This window comes from Ailuropoda melanoleuca, chromosome 19 (assembly GCF_002007445.2).
Source record: "Ailuropoda melanoleuca isolate Jingjing chromosome 19, ASM200744v2, whole genome shotgun sequence".
Taxonomy (NCBI): domain Eukaryota; kingdom Metazoa; phylum Chordata; class Mammalia; order Carnivora; family Ursidae; genus Ailuropoda; species Ailuropoda melanoleuca.
The window spans coordinates 10,280,184-10,293,449 of record NC_048236.1 but is presented as its reverse complement, the minus strand read 5'-3'; the positions used below and the strand labels follow the sequence as shown (position 1 = coordinate 10,293,449).

At 43.6% G+C, this 13,266-nt stretch overlaps 1 protein-coding gene across 6 annotated transcripts in view; it reads right to left on the bottom strand.

Moving 5' to 3' along the window:
- Positions 1-444: 444 nt before the first annotated feature.
- The window catches only part of PAQR8 (progestin and adipoQ receptor family member 8), a 50,447-nt gene continuing 37,625 nt past the window's right edge, over positions 445-13,266 (bottom strand). For 4 of the 6 annotated variants that reach the window (XM_034648020.1, XM_034648024.1, XM_034648023.1 and 1 more), the window contains one exon: positions 445-4,715. In XM_034648020.1, coding sequence (XP_034503911.1) covers positions 3,636-4,715 — 1,080 coding nt within the window. In that variant the 3' untranslated portion in view covers positions 445-3,635. The remainder of the gene's footprint in view (positions 4,716-13,266) is intronic. The other 2 variants (XR_004622066.1, XM_034648022.1) reach the window with 2 other exon arrangements.

The window sequence follows — 13,266 nt, the reverse complement described above, 5'->3', positions numbered from 1 at the left end:
CTATTAAATATAACAGGCTACAAAATCCTTTGGTCGATAGGTGCCACATTTCACAACACATTCATTATAGTAGCTGTTATAGTACAATTATAATTCATAATTTTTGTATTTTAAAAATGTAGTCCTATTAAAAATTTTGAAAACATTTAACACTATTTTCCATGAAACTAGAAGCATTTATTCAATTAGATGGAAATCCTCAGAGAAATCAACTCCATACCTTTTGCGGGGGGGGGGGGCAATAGGATCTTTTCACAAATGGGGTTTAGGGTGTGTGTGTATTTGGGGGGCTGGGGTATGGAGATTTTTAAAGATTTTGTACTTTCCTACTTCTAGGTGGAGATAAAGTGTCCTGACCTCCTCCTGGCAATGTTTGTCTAGATAAAAGCTTTCTTTAAGGTAGGCCTTGTCAAAGAAGCAAGATAGTTGTTGACAGTATAGCAATCCGTATATACAAAATCTGTTTAATGGTCATTCGTGTAAGTAGATTTATATAAACAGAAAATAGTTCCATTTTTTTCTTTGCCAAGCAATCAAGCAAAACACTAGGACCAATACGATTAATAGCCCAAAGACTTAGATGTAATAGCCACGCTGAGTAAGACATGAGCGCCATCTGGAGGGTCCACTTGAAACTACAGTGCAGCTTCCGAAGAACCTGTGAAGTATAAAGGTACCGTTTGTGGATAGGAGTCAGGAATGGGCTACCTTCATTCCACAACCTGAGCTCCTACTGTTTCAAGCTTCCAATAGAGTACTGGGAATATTGTTATACAGTGAAGTGCTTTTAGCAGAGGTGGGAAATGAAACTTTAACATCTGAGGAGTACTGACGTTAGCTCATTAGTAAATGTTAAGTCAGGAAGTACTGGGCAAGAGGGAAATAGGCAAATGTGTCCCCAGTCAGCTGCGTCCTGATGCCCCATCTCCTTACCCTGAGTAGGGCCTCATACAAATCCATCAGAATTTTTATTCACAAGACGTAAATGACTGATAGTTTAGGTTTCCCAGAGGCATTTACATTTTATAGAGAGAGATAACTGGCAGAATTTCCAGATGTCAACTGTTGGGGAGGCTATGGTGGAGGAAACAATCATCTCCTTTACCAAATACCTTATTATTTCTTTTAAATAAACTAGGCCTGTTCCTTGCTGATACACTCATTTTAATGAATATGTTCTAAAACATTTGCATTTAATATGTTTATATATTTCCAATAAGACACTGATTATCTTATTTGTTTGTTTTTTAAGATACTGGTATTTTAATGAGATACCTAGTCCCCAGTGTTCTCAAATATCTCTGGTGAAAAACTTTATTTTTAAAAAATTTCCTATCACTTGAGGGACCAATACATGTGTAAATTAAAGTAATAATTTCATGGCAATATCTTAAAGAGTTTAGTCTATCTGAACTTGTCACAGACCATTTATATTGTGTCAGCTGGCCTTGGTGTGTTGACAGCATTTGAAGATCGCTTTGACTGCCCTATTTCCTATTTTCTAAAAAATACTTGCATTTGCCCTGAAGATCTCTGTCCACCAGGACTACCGCCATATTTAAGAGCCTGACTTACACCTGCCTCGCAACTTTTAAAAGAATATAGTCTTTGAATCCATAAAAATGAACATTTTAAAGTTTTCTAGTCCCCATTTTAAACTGACCCGCTTCTTGCGATGTGTTTGTACAACTCCCCCATTCCCTTGCTTAGTTCAATTGGCTTCAGTTTTGCCAACTTTGTGATGAATTTGGCCTAGACATCAGAAACTTACGTAAGACACTTGGGTAGCACAGAAGTTCAGGAATTTAAGGATTAACAGAGAAATCCATCTAGGAAATCCATGTGGCAGACAAGACATATGTTTTCTTGATATGATGATTATAGGAAAGCTTCAGTTGTTTTTTTGTTTTTGTTTGGTTGGTTTTGTTTTTTTTTTTGGTTGACAGTGTCTTTTGATTGACAAGTAATTTTGGTTTTCTGACGTTTCTTTCACCCACTGGTTCAAATGCAATGCATTCTTTTTTCCTTATCCCAATAACCCAAAACTGAAAATTCCACATGGCCATATATTAAGTAAAGTGTTCATATGTTTCCATTTATAAGGCACAAAATCCACAAATCGCTCAGAGAAAGGAAGAAAACAAAGACCTAAAGACAAAATAACCTATTAATAGAAGAGATTCATCAAACTGGAGTGAAAACAAAGTACTTCCCTTTATAGTAAAAGGGACCTTATACTGATAGGAAACATAGCCTCTGAGAAGACTCCCATGGCTCCTCCAACAACACAGACCCCTTCACTGGGTTAATACATAACTCAGTCCTCAGAGAGGGCTGTGCGGCCAGAACACATCAATCACAGTACCGCTTATACCGAGAAGCTATTGGGCAACAGAAAATTCTAGCTACAGGGTACCTGGTTCACCATTATTACCCAAAGGAGCCTTCAGGGACCAACCCACAGGGATCACACATGCTTATCTGTCCTGGGGCTTGATTATTTTAAGGATTCAGCTCTAAATCGAGGCATAACCTCCTGCCTGAGGACCCTGAACTATGGTAGTTATGTGGGTCCTTTGCATGGTAGTATCTAGTTAAGAGGCTGGACCTTGGGTTCCTCTTGAAATAATCAGATCCGTAGAAGAACCAGAACCAATTCACTCTATTAGGGTTTGTTTTGTTTTTGCTTTTGAAACATGCTGGTCCAAATCTGGAGAAGGTTCCCTAGCACAAGCCCCCGATTTTCTGGCCTATAAGGCAGCCCTGATAATCTCAAGAACTGCGGTCCGCAGGTATAAAACAGAAGGGTCACATGACACAAAACATTATCCATGTTTGTTGGCTGGGCCTCCTGATGGCTCTTGGCACTGTACTTTCTAGTACCCTTTAGTAGTATATGAAAGTAAACTTCCTGAATGTCCACATGGATCCAAGCAGTTCCTGGAAATACGACTGCTTCATAGTCCTCTATATTACTATGCAAGGTACAGATGGGAGTACACTGTAGAGAAAATAGCCGGGCACACGTCATCCTGAGAAAAGGGTCACTGTCAGAGTGGGCAAGAGAGGAGGGACCAGAAATCAGATGAAGCACGTAATTCATTATATCTAAGAGTTTCACTGAATCATCTTGAAGATTCTGACTTCTCACCCTGGACAATCTGAAATCCAAATGAAATCAAGTTCTTGGATCAGTTTACTCAATTATCAAAGACTGATATAGTAGGATGGCCATTCCAAAATGGTGTGGAGCAGCCATGTACTCACTTTCCAATCCAAATTTATTATCCCTTTAGCTCCAGGACTTGCCCCTGGAGGCCAAAGTCAGAATTCCACTAAATTCAGGCAGAAAGATAGTCCTTAATTCAGTGTCCCATGAATCCTAGCCAACGTCCCTTCCTTTCCTGTATCTTGTAAGGCTATGAGACAGGGAAAAGTAATACTCTTTTTATTAGCAACAACTATTAACAACAAAACTCTTGAATCCTTTGGCTTTCCAATGTGATAGCATATCCTTGAAAATCTGTGTTAATTTAAAAGCAACTCTTAAAAACAAAAAGTCAACTCCTATTGTTGTACTGAGTTTTCCCCAAATCATGACAGGCTGCCTCCACACCTCACCCCACCTGCCAGCCTCAGGAATCTTTCTTTGTCAGTCTGGCCTTGACTTTGTGTCTCAGGAGGGCTGCGGTGGCAGCGCTGCAGGCCGCCAAGAAGAAGAAAGAAAGACAGGCCATGTAGACAGACAGGGGGCCATGGCGCTGCAGAAAGATCTCCTGCCGCCCCTGGTAGTCCAGAAGGATGGCCTCCAGCTGGGAGAGCGTACAGACAGACAGAAAGGCGTGGAAGATCTGATGCCCATGGCCCACAATGTCACAGGAACCCGGGAAGTACTTCTCGGGAACCGGGCAGGAGAAGAAGTAGGCGCTGACCAGGAAGAAGAGGATCTGGAGGGTGTGGTACCAGGCTGCCTGCTCTTGGCAGCCAGCCAGGTGGCACAGGGCCACGCGGTGTGCCACGGGGCTGATGTCTAGGACGAAGGCCAGCCCTGCCGGCACCACTTGACAGATCTTCCTCATGACCGGGTAAGGCCTGCGGTAACGGTACTTGGCATAGCAACAGCCCGCGCAAGACAACCAGCCGCAGAAGGCAGCCGCCGGCAGGAAGAAGAGCCAGAAGAGCTCGTACCAGGCCTGGTCGGCGCTGTAGAAGAAGTGGGCCAAGGCGCTGCCGTACTGGTAGACGCTCACGCCCACGTAGTCCACGAAGTAGAAGGTGTAGTGCGACAGCTCCGACTTGGACTGCAGCAGGTGGGCCAGAAGGCTGCACGTGAGGTAAGTGACGGACGACAAGATGAACAGGAGCAGCGGCAGCGAGCGCGCGGAGGCCCACGGCAAGGCCTCGGCCTCGGCGAAGGCCCAGAATCGCAGGAGCACGGCCAGGGCGGCCAGCAAGTGGGTCCACACATTGACCACCTCGTTGTGCTTCTGAAAGAGGCTGAGGAAGTAGTAGCGCCACTCGTGGCCCGTGGGGCGGTAGCCCGCGTGGATGTAGGGCTCCCGGAAGAGCTGCGGCACGTCGGTCTCGGGGACGGTGCAGGGCATCTTGGGAAGGCCGTCCTCCAGGAGCTTGGGCAGGCGGCGCAGCTGCTGCCCGCTCACCGACAGCGTGCTCAGGCGCTCCAAGATGGCGGTCGTCATGGCTGCCGGAGGGACCTGCAGGGAACACACGAGAGTCGGCACACCGCGGGACAGGCGCACGGAGCCCCGGCCGCAAGGGCGGTGGGGCCGCTTAGTGCTTCTAGCGCATCCGGGGAGCCCGGGAGCCACAGACGGCTTCTCTGAGCCTCACTTTTGTTTCATCTGTACGCAATCGAGTGGGAATCCCTTCCCACCCGAAGGTTCTGGTTTCGTCTCTGCTACCCACTGCAGTGGGAAACAAAGTCCCATCTGTTAGCCAGCCTGTTGTCATGATAGCCACAACATACTTAAGTAAGGGTGCCTTTAGAGGCGTTGAAGCTTCCTAGATGTTATTAAAATGTAGTCATCAGACAGGCTCTCATAGTATGAGCTATTGAAATACAAAATTATGAATATTGATGTTACTAACGATAGCTTACATTCTTGCCCATCTAATCTTAAAATAGCCACTAATTTCACCAGTAACTTGAAATTCTGAGAAAAGCAATAGTTAACTTGAACCTCAAAGTAAAGACAGGCAAATGAGTCATGAATTTGGTTGGTAAAGACCAATACATACTCTGGGAAATACTGTAACAGTTAAAGAAAATTAACGCATGACCTAAACTTAACCTAAAATCTAATTGTAAAGATGGGGGTGTTTTTGTGTTTTTTTTTTTTCTCAATTATGCTCTGAAAAGTAAGCAGTTTGGATTTCTCTCTCCTGGGTACCTAAATCTGTATTCAATAAATTTCAGACCTCAAAAATGCTTACCTTATACTTGGAATTTTTACATGACAGATGAACCCAATAGCATAGCAATTATTTCATAAAATATCTCACAAAGGAGCTGCAAAATTTCAAGTGAATTTTTTTGGGTAAAGAAATGGATTTTCAGCATATATACATTTATCTTCTGTACTTCCTATTTCCCAGCCTCTTCCTCAGAGAAGTCCAGAACCTGATTGATTTATCTAAATGGCCCCCTTGCTTCAGAACCCTTCTGCTGGGAGAGATACAACAAGTGCTTCTCAAGGCACTACTAATTTTAGTGAAGAAAATTTAATCTTTCTACTTGCATTTCTTAATATTGAAAAGGAAAAAAATCAGGTCTAAAATGTAGGACATAAAGATTAATAAAATGTAAATAAATAAATAAATAAAAAGAGTCCAGAAAGACCTGGATTCAGTCCTTGGTTTCAGGCCACTTCCTGGGTAAACTTGGGCAAGTTATAGAGCTATCTGGGCTTCAATTTCTTCATCTGTAAAATGGGAGTAATAATTCTACATACTGTATGAGTGGTTGTGATGGTTAAATGCGAGACTCTAAAGTATAAAATGCTTATTAAGGATTATGAAGTCAGAAGGACAAAAAGAGGGGGAGTGAGAGAGAAAGAAAACCGTCATCAGAATACCTAAATTCATTAAAACAAAAAAAGAAAAAGCTAAGCAGTGCTTCTGCTGTCAGCCAGCAGGGGGATCCAAGAGCCTGGGAGTTAAGTTCTAGATGGCGACTCCAACTGACCTCCTGCGGCTGTCGGTGACAGCACAGCAGGGGTAAGGGAAAGGGACCGGAAGGTGGGAACACGCAGAGTATGCTGGCCCTGGAATCAAGCGGACCCACGGCATGACTGGGCCTGGGACATGGACGGTGTTTCAAACTGTCCTGTGGCTACTGGCTGAGAAGCATGTGGCCTGGGGGAGCTGGGCTTTGTTGAATTAAAGAGCTCTATTCTTTAGATATAGGCTTCTGCCATCTCTTGTGAAGTGGAGAGGGAAATCAGATAGAAATATTGGTGTGATTTTGTGGTTGGGGAAATAGAGGTGAGTCACTGGGGATATGAGCTGTAGAGGAAGGAATCCCTGAAGATGCTCCCCGGTAGGCCCTACCAAGCATAACCGTCTAAGGGTGTTTCCATCATCTCTGGGCACCCAAACCAATTGGAGACAATTCCACATCCAAAGTTAAATAACACATGACTACACAATTTCTGCTCGTTTGTCTCCTCAAAATAGGGTGTCTAGGACAATAGTAGGTTCTTACAAATTGATAACACAAGTGAAAACTTGGGTTTTGGTTGTCTAATGGTTGGAACAGAGCACAGTGCAGACCTGGGAATCAACCAGCATTTGTCTGTTCTGAGGGAGAAAGGGCAGATCATGATGCTGCTTTATTGTCAGTTTCCAGAAAGCCCTGTCTACAGAGCTCTGACCCCAAGAGTTCCTCCAGTCTTCACATCACCAACCTCACTTCATGGCTTTATGTTGACAAGTTCTTTTCAGAAAATTATTTCTACTTCTCTCATACTTACGGAAAATAAACTAGGAGAGGTTTATAGAACTAAGAAGCAGAGAAGTACAAGGTTTTAACTTTAGCTTCAGAGGAAACGATGTACAGGAAAAAAATTGGCAGAATCATTATTTCTCTTGCAAATGAGGCTTTCTTTTCCAAGGATCTTTAAAATGCCACCACACCAGCCTCAGGGTCTCCTAATAACTCCATCCTCTGGAGTGTGCAGCCCAACACCCACAGAGGGACCCGCTTGTTGCAGAGACACTACCCCAATGGCCTCAGACTCAGGACATGATCTCTTATCTCTGTCGGTGATGAGGGTGCTACAAAGATCTAGGTCATATATCTGTGGGTGAAAAGGATCTAAATTCCTGTTTGGAAGTGCAGGGTGATGAAAAATTCTAAACTAATGGTCAGAAAGAGAGGGGATTATTTCTTTGTCCTGTGCTTGCAACTGCCCCTTCCCCTGCCATAAAATTCTCCCTTCATCTGAGAGCAGCCACCATAGCCACAGCAATGGTGAGAGGGTATAATTTTTTTTATCATCATTAACTTCAGAAGCCCCTGTCCAGTAGCTACCCCCATAGCCTACCCTGTAGAAAGCACTACTTTCACTGAGCCAGAGTGTGCTGTCTTCTAGAAATAGGCTTCAAAGGGCCAGCTGTAAAGTTTGAGAGCCTGTCTGGGAGGAAACCACATATCAGCCTCATGATGTTGGTGCAGGCACACACCTCCAGCTTTTCTGGTGCTGGCTCTGAGTAAGGGTCTGCCCCTCATTCCTGGCCTCTGTCCCCGTGCACTCCTCCCTGAGCTGATGTGGTCATCAGCCAACCAAGATGTATGTTCCAGCTCCTCTGCTGAGACAGCCAAATGTAATCTTCCTGAAGAATTCTCATGAACTGGCTGAGCTCAAGTCATATTTTGATCAACTGCAGAGCTATTCCAGAGCAAAGACTGTCTGCTCAACAATGCTGCAGACTACAAAGGCCACGACGGAAGAATAAAACTAAGACCCCTGACCTCGAACAGCCTCCAAGGAGATTCAAACTTCATGAATCTGTAGCCAATACCACCAGACTGCATATAATTGAATATTAAGTAGAGTGAAATACAAACAGGTCTCCAGAGCAGAGCACTCTCGGGACATGCTGGCGTTGAGACATGTGAAGGGGTGAGGAGCAGGGAATTCTGGGAGGGGGTGAATATGAGCGAGGGAATGCTGTGGCTCCTTTGTGGGTCCATGAGCAGAGGGCTGTTGGGGAGTAATAAGGCAGTGAGTGGGGTAGGTGCCATGGCATTAGCGAAAGTTTGGATTTGATGTTGCAGAAAGCTTTTAGCTTGTTCAGTCCTTGTCTCACCAAGCTGTGGGGATTCGTGCTGTATCCAGTGCCCCCTCTCTTGGCTTAAGTGACACAATCCTCTCTGGTCTTGCCTGTTTTTTTAAATTTTTTTTTTATTTTTGTCCCACCACCCCTGCTAGCTGTGGTGTTCTCAGGGGTCCATCATCTGCTCCCTTTTCCACATCCACAGTCCCTCTCATGCGGGTACTTCTCCACCCTTGGCTTCAGTTAGCATCTGTATCAGATGATTCCCATACATACATCCGCAGCCAGATCGTTCCTGAAATTTGGATTCAAAGATCCAATGGCTCTGGATTTCCGACTGAATATTCCATGGGCAATTCAACATCTTCAAACTTCTTCTGCAACCCAGATTTGACCCTTCCCCTACATCTAATCACTCATTTAGGTTCTGTTGATTTTATCTGAACATTTCTGGAATCCATTCTTTATATTTCCATGGCTCTCCATTCAAGCTTTCCAAATGAACTTATGCAGAGGATAACAGCAGTGTCATAACTGACCTTTCTTCCTCAAGTTCCCTTGCCTCATGTCCCCCAGACCCTCTCTTCTCCAAACCACTTCAGGGTGATAGTTTAAAAACGGAAATCTGATCACCATTCCCCTCTGCATATCCCCTAGCAGCTCACCATTGCTTGTTTACAACACAAACTCAAGTCCTTAAGAGCCCTTCTTTTGTTGACCTCCTTCCACTCCCAGCTTCCTCTTCCAGGAGAGGGCCCACACCCCCAGGCCACGTTGATGGCCTGGATGATAATACTGGGAGTTTTTCAAAAGTGCCACACTCTTTATCTCCAGTGCATACTTCTGCACACGATGACAGCCCTCCAGTCCAGCAACCCCAGCTCATCAACGTTCTGCCCAGGAACTCCGCCAGGAAGCTTTTTTAACCCCCAGGCCATGTTTAAGACTCTCCCCAGCAACCATCTACCCTGAGCTTCCTCCCCCAGCACACTTCTGTCCTGGGGTCCTGAGCGCTGGTTTACTCTGCTCACTCCCCCGTTTGTGGCCAGCTCCATTCGAGGCAGGATTGTGTAGTGTGCAAGTTCCCATGTCTAAAATGGTATGCAGCATAGAAAATAATTATACGCCTAATCATTATTTACTGAATGAGCTGTTCTTTAGGCCCAGACATATGGCACCAATTTCCTTCTGTTCAGCAAGGTTAAGGAAAAAGAGAAATAATGCTCTGGGAGTCAGGGGGTCTGGCTGTTTCATATTTGCTCTCCTCAATTAGCTCTGTGGCCATGCCCAAAACATTAAACTACTCATCGTAATGTTTTCATGAAAAAAGGTGGGTGGGAGGAGATTTCCTGTCTTTCCATCTCTCACTATAAAAAGAGGATAAATACTAAAACGAGCAGTAGTTGGATAGCACTTTGAAGAGAAAAAACATGCACATTAAAGTACTAGTAATATTTTAAAAACTCACAAAAGGATTCTAACTTAGTAATATATAATTTTTCTGCCTTATATTTGATTTTAATGCAGTCTTTGAAAACTGAAATATAATTTAAAATTTTTGGTTCATTTCTGGGAATCCTCATAATACCTTCCTCAATTGCTTTATGAAGAGTTTTAATTAGACTCAGATTATAATGGAATTGGAATTTAAAGTTCTATCTTAATATGAACTATTATTTAACTCTATTTTAATAATATGAGTACATCTGTACCATGAATTTAGGTAATGTTTATATAAGAAAGTGTTAAAAATGTTACATCGTGTTTTAGACTATTTAGGGGTCTAATCTTAAAGTTTTATTTCATATGCTCCTTTAAGATGATTTACAAAAATTAAAGATAATTACTGTAAGACAAAATAGAAAGAGAGGAACAGGTAAAACCTATGCTTATAGCAATAATTTGACATTTTAGTAAAAAAACTGTGAAACTGTATATTTACATTTTCTTTTTAAAAATAAATCACAATCAAAGGATGCATTTTTAAGGTTTGGTTTTGTTTACCTAGTTTTGATGGGTGAAAACTACCCAGAATGCATCTCTTCTTCAGTAACATTAAATAAAACGATGAAATGACCTGTTCCTGTGAGTGCTGTGTCCCCTGGAAGCATACTGCGAACAACGTCAAGCGCCCATAAATAACCATTTAACTTTCAGAGAGGAGCTGTATGGATGAGCACTGTGGCGCCTGGGCCAGTCTCCGGTCTCCTGGTCACAGATGTAACTGCTTACACCAGGTATGCCCATGGCCCTCACTGCTCCTGGCAACCTCCTCCACCTGCTGGGTTCCTGCTCTGTGGGGGCTCAGAAGCGCCTGGCCACTGTCCTATTTTGGGTGCTCATTATCTCCCCACAGTCATCTTTGTAGGCTTTAGGAGGTCTTTCCTCTGGTCCCTACCTGTGTGTCTCCATGACTAATCCCAACCATCCCCTAACCCTGCCACTTTTATGTTGTGGTCCATTAATTCTGCCATTCTTTCAGGCCTTTGTGTTTGGGTACCTGCCTGAGATGCCCACACCACGGTTGCCCACTGGCCAACTCCTAGTCATCCTTCATGCCCCAGTTCATATTTCCCCTGGGGAGCCTTTCCTTTCAGGTGCTTCCTTGCCTATACTACCACTGCACCCCCCCCCCACCATAGCACTCTCCTTTCTGTATAATTTTATGTCCTGGTTTGTATTACAGGCAGACCTTGTTTTACTGTGTTTTGCTTTATTGTGCTTTGCAGATACTGCATTTTTTAGACGATTTTATTTTTAAGTAATCTCTATACGCAACGTGTGGCTCCAACTCACAGCCCCAAGGTCAAGAGTTGCATGCTCTACTGACTGAGCCAGCCAGGTGCCCCCAGATACTGCATTTTTTTTTTAAAGATTTTATTATTTATTAGACAGAGATAGAGACAGCCAGCGAGAGAGGGAACACAAGCAGGGGGAGTGGGAGAGGAAGAAGCAGGGATAATAGCAGAGGAGCCTGACGTGGGGCTCGATCCCATAACACCGGGATCACGCCCTGAGCCGAAGGCAGACGCTTAACCGCTGTGCCACCCAGGCGCCCCAGATACTGCATTTTTTACAAATGAAGGTTTGTGGCAGCACTGTAGCTAGTAAGTCTATCAGTGCCATTTTTTCAACAGCATTTGCTCACTTTGTGTCACATTTTGGTGATTCTTGTAGTATTTCCAACTTTTTCATTATTATCACATTTGTTACGGTGATCTTTGATCAGTGATCTTTGCTGCTACTACGGTATTTGTCATGGGGTACCATGTGTTGTGCCCGTATAAGACTGCAAACTTAATCAATAAATGTGTGTGTTGATTGCTCCACGGACTGGCCAATCCCCGGTCTCTTCTCTGAGCCTCCTTGGGCCTCCCTGTCCCTTGAGACATGACAATATTGAAATTAGGCCAATTAATAAACCTGCAATGGCTTCTGAGTATTCATGTGAAAGGAAGAGTCACACATCTCTCATTTAAAGTCAAAAGCTAGATATAATTAAGTTTTATGCAGAAGGCATGCTGAAAGCCAAGACAGGCCCAGAGCGAGGCCTCCTGCACCAAACAGCCAAGTTGTGTGTGAGTGCAAAGGAGAGGTTCTTAAAGGAAATCCAAGTGCTGCTTCCGTGAACACACAAATGAAAAGAAAGTGAAACAGCCTTATTGCTAATGTAGAGAAAGTTTCAGCAGCCTGGAAAGAAGCTCAAACCAGTCACAACATTCCGTTAAGCCAAAAGCCAATCCACAGCAACGCCTTAACTCTCTTCAGTTCTGTGGAAGCTGAGAGAGGTAAGGAAGCTGCAGAAGAAAAGTCTGGAGCTAGCAGAGGCTGGTTGTGAGGTTGAAGGCAAGAAGCCGTCTCCACAACATAGAAGCACGAGGTGAAGCCGCAGGTGCTGATGTAGGAGCTGCAGCAGGTTACACAGGAGGTCGAGCTGAGAGAAGTCACGAAGGTGGCTGCACTAAACAACAAATCTGCAGCGTAGATGAAACAGCCTTCTATTGGAAGGAAATGCCATTTAAGACTTTCGTAGCTACAGAGAAGTTAGTGCCTGGCTTCAAATCTTCAAAGGACAGTCTGACTCTCTTGTTAGAAGCTAATGCAGCTGGTGATTTTAAGCTGAAGCCAGTGCTCACTGAAAATCCTAGGGCCCTTAAGAATTATGCTCAGTTTACTTTCCCTGTGGTCTATACATGGATAGCAAAATGGAATAACATATCTGTTTATAACATGGTTTACTGAATATTTCAAGCCCATTAGTGAGACCTACTACTCAAAAAAAAGGTTTCTTTCAAAATATTACTGCTCATTCACAGTGCACCTGATCAGCCAAGAGCTCTGATGGAGATGGTTAATGTTCTCATGCCGGCTAACACAAGACCCATTCTGCAGCCCATAGACCAAGGAGTAATTTCAACTCTCAAGTCTTACTATTTAATTCTTAATTAATTTCCATAATTTAGGGGCGCCTGGATGGCTCAGATGGTTGGGCGTCTGCCTTCGGCTCAGGTCATGATCTCCAGGTCCTGGGATCAAGCCCCATGTCGGGCTCCCAGTTCAGTGGGGAGTCTGCTTCTTCCTCTCCCTCTGCCTCTCCCCCTGCTTGTGCTCTGTCTCTGTCTCTCTCGAATGAATAAATAAAAATCTTAAAAAAATAAAAAATAAATTCCATAATTTATAAATTAAATTATAAGATTTAGAATATAAATTAAATTGTTATTTAATTCACATTTCATAAGGCTATAGCCACCATAGATAGTGATTCCTCTGATGGCTCTGGGCAAAGTAAACTGAAAACCTCCTGGAAAAGATTCATGATGCCTAGATATCAACATTCAAAGGAAGACATCAAAATATCAACCCTATCAAACAGAATCACATACTACAGAGAAATCGTTCATGAAAAGAAGAGTCCATTGTTGAGGCAAACTTCGTTATCTTATTTTAAGAAATGGCACAGCCACCCCA